This window comes from Drosophila rhopaloa, unplaced genomic scaffold (genome assembly GCF_018152115.1).
Source record: "Drosophila rhopaloa isolate 14029-0021.01 unplaced genomic scaffold, ASM1815211v1 contig_2, whole genome shotgun sequence".
Lineage (NCBI taxonomy): Eukaryota > Metazoa > Arthropoda > Insecta > Diptera > Drosophilidae > Drosophila > Drosophila rhopaloa.
The window spans coordinates 12,874,867-12,889,469 of NW_025335083.1; the positions used below are offsets into that span (position 1 = coordinate 12,874,867).

Consider the following 14,603-nt stretch of genomic DNA (forward strand, 5'->3'; position numbering starts at 1 on the left):
ATCTCCAAAAGTTTGGTTAAAAGTTTTCTCTTGCAGTTTCAGAATAATGGGAGAAACCTCAAATGCAATTGGTGCCCCTAATGTTGCCGGTATGCGAAATACTGCTGTTGTTCAGGTGCAACATGAAGAATAAGAAAAGAATCGAAAAACAATTACACCCCTTTAGATATTTTTATAAAATTGTTACTTAAAATAAATTTAAAATATGTGTTTTTTATACTGCTATATTATTATTTCCTATATATATAATACCAAGTATAGTAGAGATCGTGATTATCGATAATAAATTACACTTAAAATATAATGAATACTTTCCGACTTAAATAAATCAATTTAAATGTATCAAAAAATTATAAAGAAATGCTTATATTTAAGTTCTGTGTATATTTGTTAATTCTTGTGTTTCTTGTTTGAAGGGAGATTTTAAATATTCATGAATAAATTAGCATAAAATGCAGTGCAATGCTTAAGAAATACATCATTGAATATTTTTTAATCGCTACCTGTTATTTCAGAATATTAGTTATTTATCATAAATTTTAATATTATTTGTTTTCTAAATAGGGGGAAATGTAAAAAATCGAGGAAAATATAATTAATTTAAAATAAATTGTAAACTTTCTTAAAATGAATCCCAAGGGTACATAAACTGGGTACCCTCGTTATCAACGATTACCGGGCATAATGAACATTTCCTAGTAGCTAAGTTGCCAACATCCGAAGAGGGAAAGTTGTCGATGTTGTTTTTGATGTTGTTTGCTGTTTGTTACTACCTTTGTTGTAGTTGCTGTTCTTCTTGTTACTTATTTTGTTGTTGGTGCTGGCTGCTCTCGCAAAAGTTCTGTGCGTGCGCGAAACCATAAAAACCAACGATGTGGCAAGAGCCCTATTTGCTGCCCCGCCCCCGCAGCCTTTGCCGCAAAATCGTTTTTTAATAATTTTCCCGGCTGATAGTGCGAACGAAAACGGGCTGTGGCGTCTATTGAATTTACTGGCTAAACTGCAAACAATTTAATCAATTTTATTTTCATTTTTATCTCTCATGTTTTGTCCAAGTTGAATTCCATCAAAATTGCTTGGCAAATGCAAATCTCGCATTTTCTTTTTCGGGCTTGCTTGTTTCTTGTTGCTTAAAATAACTTGAGTGAAAAATGAATAAAATGAAATGAAAACATTTTCGGGCGGCAATGGGAAATATGTGAATTTAAATTTTCTAATTTCAATGTTGGTCAAGGGACGGAGACTATGCTTAAAATAACAACAGCCGGAAAGACCAGAAAAAGTTATAAAATGAACAATGCAATTGAGGCCAATCTTGTGTTATATTTTCAAAGAAAAATCAATGTTAAACGTAAATAAATTGTAAAATATTTGTTTTAAGTATCAAGAGATATTTTTGTCGTATTAAAAATAATTACCAGTTCTTATTTTATAACTCTAAAAAATTACTTAAGAAATATTAATTGTTAAATAGGAAGCATAGCGAAATTTAAACTTTAAGTAGATGGAATGGATGGATGAAAGAACGGCAGAAAAACCATACCAAAAAGTTAAGGGCTAATGATCTGTCGTAATTGCCATTTTACACTTTAAAAATATAACTTTTTCTGCAGTGTAACAACATTAGCAACTGCAACTGCAACACAGCAGCAACGTCAAGCCCAACATCAACATTAGCAGCAGCAACAACATCAGCAACCAGCAACTGTCGCCTGCAAATCAATCTCAGCTGTCTTCCTTTAGACAATTTATGCATACTGCCACAGCACCATACACACACACACATACAAACTAGTCCACATTCAGGATGCAGGACAAGACATCTTCAAAACATGCTGTTGTTGTTGTCTCTTATGTTTCATTACATTTTTTTGCGGGTTGAGAGAAGGTTATTCATCTATGCATATGGAAGCAGGAAAAGAGCAGTGCAAGCAATGACGAAGAGAAAGATGAGAGAATATATGCAGAAAGCTCCTACACTGAGAAAAAATGATCAATAAACATTACATTATCTTGCAATGATATTCAACTTGTATTTAATAGATTTATTTCTGCCCAAAAGGTTGTAACAGTTTTAAGATCAAAACTTAAAAACCATTCAATCTAAATTAAAATAAAAAAAAATTTTTTTGAAACTTTTAGCATTTAGGAATAGGTTAAAAATGTGTATAAGTCGGGTTTCAAATAATTTTGCACAGTGTAAACATAGTTAGAGTCGAATAGAGAAGCAGAATGCGTCCACAGCCCATGTCATTTGTCATTAAAAACTTGGGTAGAAAGAGACAAGAAGATAAGGGAGCATACAAGGTCTGACAGAGACAGGGATAGTCAGGAGAAAGAGAGGGAAGAGAGAAGATCGGGGGAGCCATGACCAGGACTAAGACAGCAAACAGCTGTTGACAATGGAGCCAAGCTTTTGGTTAACATGGCATATGCGCAATATGTTTGCTCACCACCCTTTCCACATTTCGCAACCTCTATAACGATTTCCATCCTCGCCACCCTGCTGAGATTTCTACTGTCTCCTTCCATGTCTGTGTGTTTGCCTTGGGAAACCATAAGTAAAGATTTTAAGCGCATTTTCCTTGCAAAATTCAACATCAACAAAGCTGTAGCAGCCAGCAAAGGCAACAAAAGCCGTCTGGCCAACTAGGGAAAAGGAAGCACAAATGTTATTACAACAAACACTTTTTAGCTACATCTTTGTTGTCGGATTTTTGTAGTTCTTTCAATTGTGGCCCAACATAGTTCAAGGATCAAAGTTAACAGTTTAAAATGCAAACATAAAACGGAAGAACATTTTTCAAATATTTTATTTCGGTTCTGTAAATACGAAAATGGCCGGAGCAATTTTAATTCACTTAACCGCAACAGTTATTTACTCAAAAGCAAAGAGAAAAACAGAGATTACAGGGCCAAAAGACCGATTAAAAATTCATGTCTAAATAACAAGCTAAATTAAAAGACTGTGCACAGGGACAAGAAACTAAAATAAAATGTAGTACTCCTGATATCATGCTAATTCCGTTTATAAGATTTTAAGACAGCAAATGTATTATACTTTCATTAAACCAATTAAGGTTACGCACCAATAAAAAATTATGTTATTATCTATAATAAAACATCTTATGTTCTTTCTTTTTTTAATGGGATCGCGGTAATAATGCGAGCCAATAATGCTTAATTTTCAGGTCACTAAAAACAATTAAGTTATAAATTTATATTTATATTTTTTTAAGGCCAACACTTATTTAGATTAATAAATTCGATAAAAATGATTATTCAAAAATGTTATAGATGCCAAACTGGTTTTTTTCTGCCCTTATCTTTTAAATTGCGGAGTCTGTTGTAAGTAATCTGATTATAAAATAAATAAAATAAATTGTTTCATGCATGCTCAAAATTGGTCTGAAATTTAAGTTGTATATTTTTCTTTTGTTACTCAACTACAAAACATATTTACCACATCAGCTGCCTTTTATAAATAAAAATATGTGTACATTTGTCAACAACTAGCTCGGGTCAAGTCATAAAGTACACACTTGATATTGTTTAATATTGTTGCAGCTGTTGCAGCCTTTTGAACTACAACATTTTGTAGTTGCTGCAGGTCATTGAGTGGGTTAATACATGCAAAATATCGGAACTAAAATTCCAAAAACTTCATTAAAACGAAGCTTTGGATTTGGGTGTATTTGCAGTCACTAACAAAATTGGCCTGAAGAAAAGCATTTAATAAATTTAAATATTTACAAGGATTTTAAAGCGAATCCTTTTTTTTATAAAGCTATAGCCAGCTTGTAACTATGTATGTTTGCTTATAAAAAACTTTAAAGAATTATTAAGTGAAATACCCAAAATATTGTCTATTCTAAAATTCGAGCACCAATTACAGGAGTAGGCCCTTCTAACATTAATGTATGTAATAATCATAAACTTCTTGTCGCAAGAAAAAGAAGAAATTGTCGTTTAAAAATATGTGTAGTACTTAGCATTTGTTCCAATACACTTTGCCATATTGAATTTGTGATTAGGCAAATAAACTCGATGGAATTACACGTGTTGTACAAGTGACATGTTTATTCGACTGGGCGGGAGTGTAAACACAAATCTGCATATAAAAAGCGTCTTATACGATGCTTAAAGTAAATATTCATTGGCCATACTTCGGCTTGAATAGAGCCACGAGAGCTGCTACAAAGGAGAAATCATCAAATTTCAAGTTTGCTTTGTGCAAGTGTCAAAGGAGGAGTTTGGCGTTGCTGGAGGGGAGAAATAATATTGTAAATTTTCACTGCACCAAATTGGAGCTGCCTGGCGATGGCAGCGGATAAGGACGAGGAAGCGTTGCCAATGCCATTGTGTCGCTCGTTTATGTTTTCATAATAAATTCATCAATTCAATTTATTTTTCAATCAAAATAAATATGCCTCCTCCTCCTATGTTTCCCGTGACGAGAAACTTGACTATAAAATGAACTTGACACTATATAAATACGAATAAAATAAAATTGACAAGTATACGCATTTAATGAAAGCTATTGAATAGAATTTGAAATTAAAGTTACATTATAGAATAATATATTGTTTTTATTTTTTTATTCATTTTCAGTTTCCTAACTAGTGATATTCTTTTATTTATTGATGCTATACAATTAATTATATAATTTGCATTCATAAAAAATAAAAAATAAGCATAACCGCTTTGAAATTAATTTGTTGATATTTAAAATGTGTGTATGCTTATTTGCTCAGTAAAACCCGAGCTTATTGTATTTTGGTATTTTTAGGTGGGTGTCTATTTTCTGCGCCTGTTAAAACCTTCCAAGTCAGTGTAATCTCATATGCAAAGGGTGTTAATTAGCGCCGCAGCCCTTGCACTTAATTAATGAATATACCATGGCAGCAGCATATTAAGCGAGTTCTTAGTGTAAGCCACAAAAATCTCGCAGCTGAAAAGTGTTGGACTAATTAAAATAAGTGAAATCATTGCAGGGAGAAAGAATCCTACACGCTCGTAGAATAGAACCGCCCACAGGGCAGGTGGAATATTTTCACGGAGTTGGTTTAAAAATCCGCAGCTTCTTTTTCCGACGTCCTGCAGAGGCTGCTTCGCCCAACATAAATTATGCACAAAAATAGCGCGCACAGTGTTTTATCTTGTCTATCAAGAGTGTTTAGCAAGTTTTTGAAACAGCGCAGCCATTATGCAAATATGCATACGGCAGCGGGAGGTCCTTCCCCGGCATGAATACCCCACACACCGTACCTTATCATTTTGCTGATCCGTTAGAGGTGTCTGTGCGCAACAGACACATACTTTCATTTGTTGCCTAGCTTTCGCATAATTTTTAAATGCATTTCCGTAAGCGTCAAGAGTCGTCGGCCGCAACTAAAATTGGCTTATAAAGTTATATCACTATGGAGTTTTGTACACACATATATATTTTTGTGTGTGTATTGCTCAGTTATGTAATAAGCAGGAAAAGCAGTTCCATAAACGGAACGGTCAACTTTTAAAATTTATTTTGTTATTTTATTAAATTAAACAATAGATAAATTTAAGGTATAAATAAATGTAAAAAAGTTGGAGGGGGTAACATTTTAAACATTTTTTTAAAATGTGTTCTATTATTTTGTATTATTTGTTTGTATTATATTATTTATTATAAACCATTAAACTTACAAATATTAAATTTGATTTCTAATTAATTTTATACATTATGTGTATATATTGTTTTATATATCTGTTACATATTAAATTAAACACAAAGTTAAAACTACTTAATGCTAATTTTAATTAAAAAAACATTTTAACAAAGTACATTAAAAACACATGCAGAAAGGCTAACCTGAAAGGATTCTAAGAACAGTTGTAGCTCAATTTTAAATGAACAACAGTGAAAAGTAACAGAAGGACGACTAACAGGAGCTTTATGGAGCAAAGGAGAAGCTGGTTCAGCAGTATCCTGTTAGCTTTCACACCGCACATCCTGTTACTTCCACAGAATGAACTCTACTAAGGGGAAGGTTTTCCAGGCACTGTTAAGCCGCCGCTAACAGCACCAATGTTAATTTTCTCACTGACAAACAGAATAAATGAAATTTCTGCAGCTTACAGGTATTAAAGAACTGCAGTAAGCTTACCGGCATATAATTTAAAATAGGGATACGAAGAAAAAAAACGCGGCTCGCATAATGCAAAATAAAATCAACAATTTGGCTTCACTTTGCGCACGGGTAATTATGGGGAAAATGTCAACAAGACTTTGCTTGTTATTGTAGGTTAAGCGGGCACTGAGACTTTCCACTTTCCACTGGGCCTTGGCCACTGTTGGTTTTTAATTTCAAGCTAAGGTAGGGCAGGATGGCTTAGGGGTGTGGGGAGAGAATAGAGACGCAGGAAGCAGCTCAAAGGATATATGAGTGTACTCTCAAAGCTGCGACTTTTTTCAGGGTTCTTGTTTCAGTTACTGTACACAAAAAAAACTAATTAATGTTGGTAAAACATTTGAAAACGAAGGTTTACGCTCATAAAATGTTTTTATGTCTGAATACTATATAATGCTGTTCTTACCATACTTTTTTTATAATGGATACAACAGCCTCTGTTTTTAAAAAAGGATATACATTTGGAACCTTAAAAGTATGTAATAAAAAATGTGTAACCTTAAATATAGTGCTTTAAATATAATAATCAAATTAGAACCATACAAAATATAAATTAATTGTGCTTTTTGTTTAATAACGTCATTTAAATGTTTAACATTTTTCTAAACTCTTCGTTTTGTAATATTTTAAATAAAAAAAATTATATGATTAGGAAATAAAGAAAAGGAAAGTTTTTTTAAATGTAATTTTTAGCTTTTTGTTGTTGGTGCTGTGACACCAGTAATTAACATAACACAAAAGCCAGTCCGCTCTTTGAAGTGTTTTGCTCTCTTCGCTGCCCGCTGTCGCCCACCTCCTCCACCTCCTCCACCACCTCCCCCGCTCCCTTGCACTTAACAGTGATTAAAGTAAATTTACCTGAAACTCTTGAGCCTCCTGTGTGCATGGGTGTGAGTGTTTTGTGTTTGCAGGTGTGCGTGTTGTACCTGTCTCAGGTTAGCCAAAGAGAGCAGATTCTGCGGTTCCGCGAAGGGTGTCCTTGGTGAAGAGGGGGGTACTGGTGGTATCAGGGGGTGCGGCAGAGCTTCCCTTTGCCATTTTCTAGGGGCCAGATTTCGCAGCTCCAAATAAACTACACTGTGCAGTAAAATATAGAAGTTTCAGGTGAAAATTATACTTACTTACTTAGTTCTGAACACTTACGACTTTTTTTTTAATATTTTTCTGGGCTTAAAGGAATACAGAGGCTTGTCAAGTACAAAAATATATGAATATAGTCCAAAAAATAACTCATAAATGATTTTTATGCAGAAACACATATATGTATTAACAATGTCCAACTTTTCAAAAATCTTATTAATAACTTATTTAATAACTTAGACAATTTCTCCAGTGTCCTTTTGAGGGTTTGCTGGGCTTGAGGGTGCGTTTGGCATTCAGTTGCACTGGTGTCCTTGTCCGCTGCACTGTTTGTCATTTCCGCTTGTCTCGTTCATCTTTGCAAGCCCCTCTACGCCACCAACTCCTCGATTACCCAGAGTGCAACAGTTTAGCGACATCTTCAGCGGTATTTGGCAATGCATCAGCATCAATATTGACTGCGGGTAAAGGGGATATACCTGGCAGGTGCTTCGATTATGCTGAAATGAGATTGGGTATTAGGGAATGATGCCAAGATGAAATGTTTGCCAACGTTAAAAGAGGCAGGAGATACAAGCTAAACAAGAATCTCATTTGAAACTTTTGTACTCCACTTGAAGTTCTTCAACAACTTAAAATGCTCTTGAAAAAGTTATATACAAATTTTGTAAGATTTATAAGATATCAGATTTTACCTTTTACAGAAATCTGGTCAATATTTACTCCACAAATATAAAATATTTATCAATTTACTGTCCGAAAAGTTAAAAATGAGTCCTTGACTAAATTCAAGGCAAGATGAACAACTTTTTCTGTCCCTTTTCAATGAATTGTAGCTTACGACTTGCTTGTTTGCCTTTCTCCAATATTCTTCTCATTGGGATAACAATTTCATATTTCAAACGCTGAGAACCAAATGCATCTGACATTTTTAGGTCTTTAAAGTTTTTTATTGGTTTCATGTGTGTTTCATTGATTTAAGTCCCATACCCGACAAAAGCGATTCCGGTAAAATGGCCAACAAAAAGGACACTTCTGGGTGCTTACAGCAGCTTCAAAGTGAATGACTCAGCCTTTGTTTTTGATCCCTGAATCAGTGGTAAAGGTTTTTGTGAGTGGAATGAGGAGCTGTGTAACTGAATGCCTCTGAAGCCGGCTCGAAAATATTGAAATGGTGCGTAAAAAAATGGTGGCATTGCCTTTCAAGCACTTGGGCATAAATCCACTTGAAGTTCTTTTGAGTTTCCTGTTTGTTTTATGATTCTTTAGGTAGGAGAGAAAAATGTTGTCATCATAAAATAATTTGGCGAAGCGTAGAATTCTGGTAAATTCAATTTAGGTTTGAAATTGCTTAAGGACAGGTGTAAACAGTTGATTTTTGCAAGTATAAGCTTAAATTATAATAAAACTTACAATTCGAAGAGCTTTATTTGGGTTGTGTTTTGATATTGCTTTTGAATCTCGCAGTTTCGACCTTACAGATTAGCACCCACTCGTAAATCTCGTTTGTTGCTTCCTTGATCTATTTTTTTACGATTCGCTCGCTCTTGCCTTGAACCTGTTCAGTCATTTGGCCATTTGGCTTGCTATTTTTGGTTAATGGCTGGCAATGGACCGCTGCAAGGCAAAAACCGCCAACGTACAACTCAAGTCAGGCAGAAGCACATTACGCATACGTCACGTTGAACACGTGCACGACGCGAAGAGAAGTGCTGGGAGAAAGAGAAACAGAGAAGTGATAGAGAGGCGGACTTTCGAAAGTGAGATAATTCCTGGCGATGCCACAACAATGTGGGACTTTTTAATGGATTTTCATTAAGTTTAAAGCCAGATAGGGGCAAAAGACAATGGCAGGGCGAAGTAGAATGGAAAAGCTCTTAAGAAGTTCATTACAGCGATAGCAGTGCCAAAAAGTTTATTTGACCATTTAGTGGCAAATACCAAACCAAAAGATGTTTTACTCAAGAAACTGGAGAGTAAGAAGTCCTTCGAAAGTAAAGTGAAAGGAGGGGAACACCGAGTAGACCGAGACTGTGGCCAGTCAGCATTTATCTATCATGTTTGTAATCACTTTTCATTAGGTTTCTGTGGCGGACTTCTCTTCGCCACCACTCTCTTTCTCTGACTGTTGCCTTTTGCCGAATGCAATTCGCATAAAAGATTTTCGCACATGCTCGAAAATTTTCAAGTGCAGGAAAAAGTTTTTTAATTGGAAAAACACATTTAAGTGGATTTCACTGAGAGGGCGAGCGAGTGACTGAGCGAGAATGGAAACTTTTTAATACTGTTTATTTAGCCAACCCCCTATTTCACTGCCTCTATTGAAAGTATCGCAATATCCATTGGGGTTAAGGGAAAACTTTCCTGTTGTGTTTGCCTTTGAACCGGGCAATTATGAAAAATGCTTGCAAAATGCACAATCCCCTAGCATAACTAACTCATTTCATTAGTTCCGACTACACTCAATGTTTTGCCCGAAAAGTAGTGCAAAACATTTTAATGCATATCTACATATTTTATAACTCCGTAGTGCAGTGTTTCCCACTCGAGCGCCTCATATTAGGCGGATTAAAAGTTGGCCAGGTCAAATCTCGGCCCTGGGCTCATTAAAACTTAGCTGCTAGACCTCCGCCAGGAGACTTTCACTCGTTCTCAAATGGACTATTTCCACATTAGCCAGAATGTATTGTACATAAATTTTCTCTCTTTACTTGCGGTTAGACTCGGTTGGCTAACACATTTCAGTGTTTGGATATACTTCAATGACAAAGTTGGGAAATCTTTTATTATTACTGAACAAAATTTATTGAAGTACGCAGCTCCTTTGAAACATTCAAAAAAATATATTTATTTCTAATCAAATAATGAAGAAGTATATTCTTATTGTATCTAACATTTTTTATTGTAGTCACAAAATAGTATTATATTTTTGTATTATTTTATTATTTTAAGCTTTCTCATGATTTTGCCTCATTTAAAGTTATCCTATTTAATTGAAGAGTACTTATTCACTCAAAACTGATATAATGCACTACCTAACATATCTGTATTTTTATACTTGTAGTACATAGACTCATGCACGCCAGCCTTTAAAGTTTTCTAGCAGTCGTGTTGGTGAGTGAATATACGTGATGGTCGTTTGTTTGTGTTGAAGGATGCATGAGGGCTTTAACTACATGTGCAACCTGTTTCCAGCTCGGCCATGTCCAAAGCTGATGTGTAAAATATTTTTCAAACTTTATTCACATTCGTGGCATGTGCCGCTATGAAGGGTGAAAGAGGGGTGAGGGACAAGGTTGAGTTCATTGTGGCCACATATCATGGCAACGATCATACGTCACGTTGTCTGGGCCTGAACTTTTCCACCACGCATCAATGAGCGCAGGAAAATTTAACTCTGCCAGTTAAATAACACAAGGAAATATTTACTTTTTATTTAAATACTAAATATATTTAAGTAAAACTAAAGTTTTGAGTATTTGGGCTAAAATTTTTAATTTTGGTTTCCTATCAATTTAGACCACTTTTCTAAGACCTAACATTTTTTTTTTAAATATTTATTATTATACATTAAACGATTACAACAGATACATATGAGGTGATGTAAAGATGACAGGAAAGAATCAACAAATGGCCTTAAAAATAATGAAACCTCGTGTTTGAAGAGCAGACAACAAAAGGAGCTGCAAAAAATAGCTTCAGACAAAGGAAGATGGGGATAAAGTTAACACACACTCTGACAGAGGGATAAATATTTCAACCTCCTCATTTTCCACCCCCTTTGAGGGTCTCGCTTTCAGTCAAGTCATTTGTCTGCAAGGGAGCTCCCAAAAAAGGGATAAGAGGGATAACACATATAGTTATTTATCAAGTTATAAGTTATGATGTCAGCATGCTGGCATTATGTGACTGATAAACCCAAACACAAACACAAGTAAGCACACACATGTCTCCGTCTTAGGGCTTCTAAATGAGATGAAAAATCGAGGTGAGAAAATTTTGACATTGCCGTCATTTGTTGTGGCGCTCACTTTGCCGGCAGCTTTATATACTCTTTCGCGGGGTATTTACAAAAGTCAGATACAAAATGAAGTACATAAAATATTAGTATTAATAATCTTTTCAGTAATTTGAATTAGTTTTATTAATAGTTTTTTTAGGTATTTTTATTTGGTTTTATTAATTACTTGAATTCAAGAAGAAAATTAATATATATCTGGGTTTAATTGTAAGTTCCTACTAATAAGGCTTTAAGTTTTATTGATTGAACTATTACTGTTATTATTAAAATTATAAGTATTAAATGCATGTGAATTAAATTAAATCTTAATGTCTATTTAATGATTATAGCCATCAAATGCTTTTTATCAGTTTATAAAAAAAACATTTTAAGTGCTAGACACAATAACAATGTAACTTTTTTATCTTAGGAAGCCTTCAAAACTGTTATAATTTGGCAGACTATATTTAAGTCGACTTACAAAACTTAATTTTTCTTGTATATTTTTTCGGTAGCTCTTTCCTTAAATAATGACGGTATGAGAAAAATGCCACCGAGAGCAAATCGCTGTCTCGCTTGCACAAACATTTGCATAATAAATTAAATCAACGGAGAAAAATATAGGAGAAAAAAAGAGAGACGCAGTTGTAAATTAAAAGTTCATGCGGCGGCAAGGACATGCCCCAGCTCGACTCAGCTCGTCCTTTCATCTCATCTCAGCCCAATCCCTTGCCTCAATGACACACTTAACACGAACCCCTGAGTTACACCCCAAAAACCCCCACCCAAAGGGTTTCCAGTTGCGAGGCCGATTTCTGCGCTAAGTTTAAGTGGAAGTGAGACCCAGGAGCAATCTTCAAGTCACCGCAGTCAAGTCCAAGTCATCCTCCTCATCATCGTCATAAGGACACTGCGAGGACATTTCACATTGGATAAGCTTTAAATCCACGCGTTAATGTGAAGCCCAGTAAAGTGTGTAATAAATTATTCTAAGAGATAACAATCAATTGCAAAGGTTTGTATTAATTATATCTATTTTGAGATGTGTTTTTTAAGATACAACCAATTAATGTTTTGTTTAACAAATCCTATTGACAGGGGTATATTTTTGGACGATTGTGTTAGCACAATTTTTCTATAAATTTAAATTTGATTCTGTATTATGCACTTTACAATTAATGGTTTTCATATTTCAAGTTATTGGGGGTAATTTTAAGAAAAGTAATTAACATTTCAGTCAAAAAAAATGTTTAACATTTTTTGTTATTGAAAGTTATTCTTTTGAAGTCATTTCACAAACTATGTGTACTAACTTCACCTTTTTGGTCTCCCACTTTTCGGTTACAAGGATTCCTCTTATTGAATTGCTCTTGGTAATGCTAATTTATTTCCAACTGGGGAACTATTCTACTTGCAAAAGCTGCAATTTATTCTGCAGTTACCCAGCTTCCCTTTCATATTTGTTTTGCTCTTTTCCCAGGTTCAGTCGAGTTTAATCTAACGCACTCGCAAACATGTAAACCCACAAAAGTTGACTCTAGACTGTGTTTACGATTGGCAATGGGGTAAACAGGCAAAATGGAGGAGGTTGTAGAAACTAAGAACCATAACAATGTCGGCTGTAAAATAACACATTTGATGCCAGATGACGCATGTTGTAAGCAGAGCATTAATTAAGCGTTAGATGCAATTTCCTCGGCTCGGTAATGAGCTTTAAGGCAATAAAACCCATTTAGGAGTTGAGTGTTGCAACCACAATCTGCAATCTTCTAGGTGTTACTGTGTGTGTGAGCTGCATCTTGTGGTCAACTTGGTGTTGAATAAAAATCCCATTTTACCCGAGGACAAACCTCTCCATTGCGGTTTTCCCTCACACAATTCTCACATTTCCCAAGTGCAAATTAGTTTTTTTTTTTCTGCTTTCTAAGCTGGAACATAAATTTACATTAACACACATGGTCTCTCAAATAACTCCAACTAAATTGTTGATTTTTCTTCAATTTAATGACTTCAATTTTGTTCATTTTCGTTGCTGGTTTCGCATTTCAATTAGAAGCAATTATGGCAGGCTGCTAAGTGCAACATGTGACACCAACTTTGGCGAAGACTTTTCAATGTCTCTGGTTTTCTCGCTTTTCCACGAGTTTTTGTGGGGTATATATATTTTTTAAAGTGCTTGGAAAACCCATGATTTCTTTTCAGTGAATTTAATGTTTATCTAAAGTAGATATAATAATTTTTTAATTATTTAAAAAAAAGGTCCGTCATGTACACAAAATAAAGGCCATTATAAAATACTGAGTATTTCATGGTCAAGCTATTTGTGCGCTTATTGTATTTTTATTTTCCTCCTTCTGCAATGTGGCAAATTTGTAGACAATTAAAAAATTTTACATGTCTCGGAATTAAGCGAGAAAATTGTTTTAAAAAGTGCTTTGCAAGAAGGAAATTGTGAATAAGTGGTAAATGAAGCTGGAAATTCAATAGAAAAGGGAGAGGTGGAAGCCGAAAGACAGCGAGTGCCAAAACTGATTTCAATCGCACACATGTGTGGCCCTTTTCCATCCTCACCAACGACTTTGGAGACCCCATTTTATCGCAGTCCCTTTCGCCACTTTTCATTCCCTTCAAGGCGAACAAACTTTGGTTTTGAAAATTTTCTACATAAATTCAATTAGTAAGCAATGCCACAGGAGTAAATATTCAAATGGTAAGGGGGACAGAGGGGCTTTGAGCCTACAATTTAGAACACGTGAGGCATCGGCTGCTCCTGTGGCAACCAAAACCGTTTGAAATTCTCACGCATTGCGCCAAAAGCGTTTAAGCTTTGAAACCGTATTTGATTGCACCTGACATGTGTCATGTGTAACTAAGGAGTTCCCAACAACCAACAGTACCAACAACAACATCATCAGCAGCAACAACAAAAGTGGAACCTGTCGCACAAACAACAACATTGGTAAGAGACCGGAAAGGAGGGGAAATCACCTGGAGAGCAACAAGCGGAAACTGCGGTCTGATGAATATATCCCGCAGTGAAATGCACTGAAATTGTCTCCCAAATGGCTGAAAATTAAATGCAACCGGGGAGAGAATTTATCAGTGAGTGTGGCCTTAATTCAATCAATTGTAGACTATAAGCGTTTAATTATTGTGTAAATTAGATTACAAATTATTGCAAATTAAAGCTTAATAGATTTGTTAGAGTTTATAAAATTATTCATTTAAATGACTATTATTTATTCAAAGCACGTCTTAAATGCATTTATTAAAAAATACGAGAAAGCCAAAGCCATAAAAACCATTACTTAAAGATGTAAAATTTATGTTAAGAATCTCAATTTTACAACAAC

At 34.8% G+C, this 14,603-nt stretch overlaps 1 protein-coding gene across 1 annotated transcript; it reads left to right on the forward strand.

Moving 5' to 3' along the window:
- Positions 1-12,828: 12,828 nt before the first annotated feature.
- On the forward strand, positions 12,829-14,299 carry LOC108037671. Its single transcript, XM_017114304.2, is given in 3 exon segments — positions 12,829-12,907; positions 14,111-14,195; positions 14,197-14,299. Coding segments are annotated over 3 exon segments (267 nt in total).
- Positions 14,300-14,603: the final 304 nt, after the last annotated feature.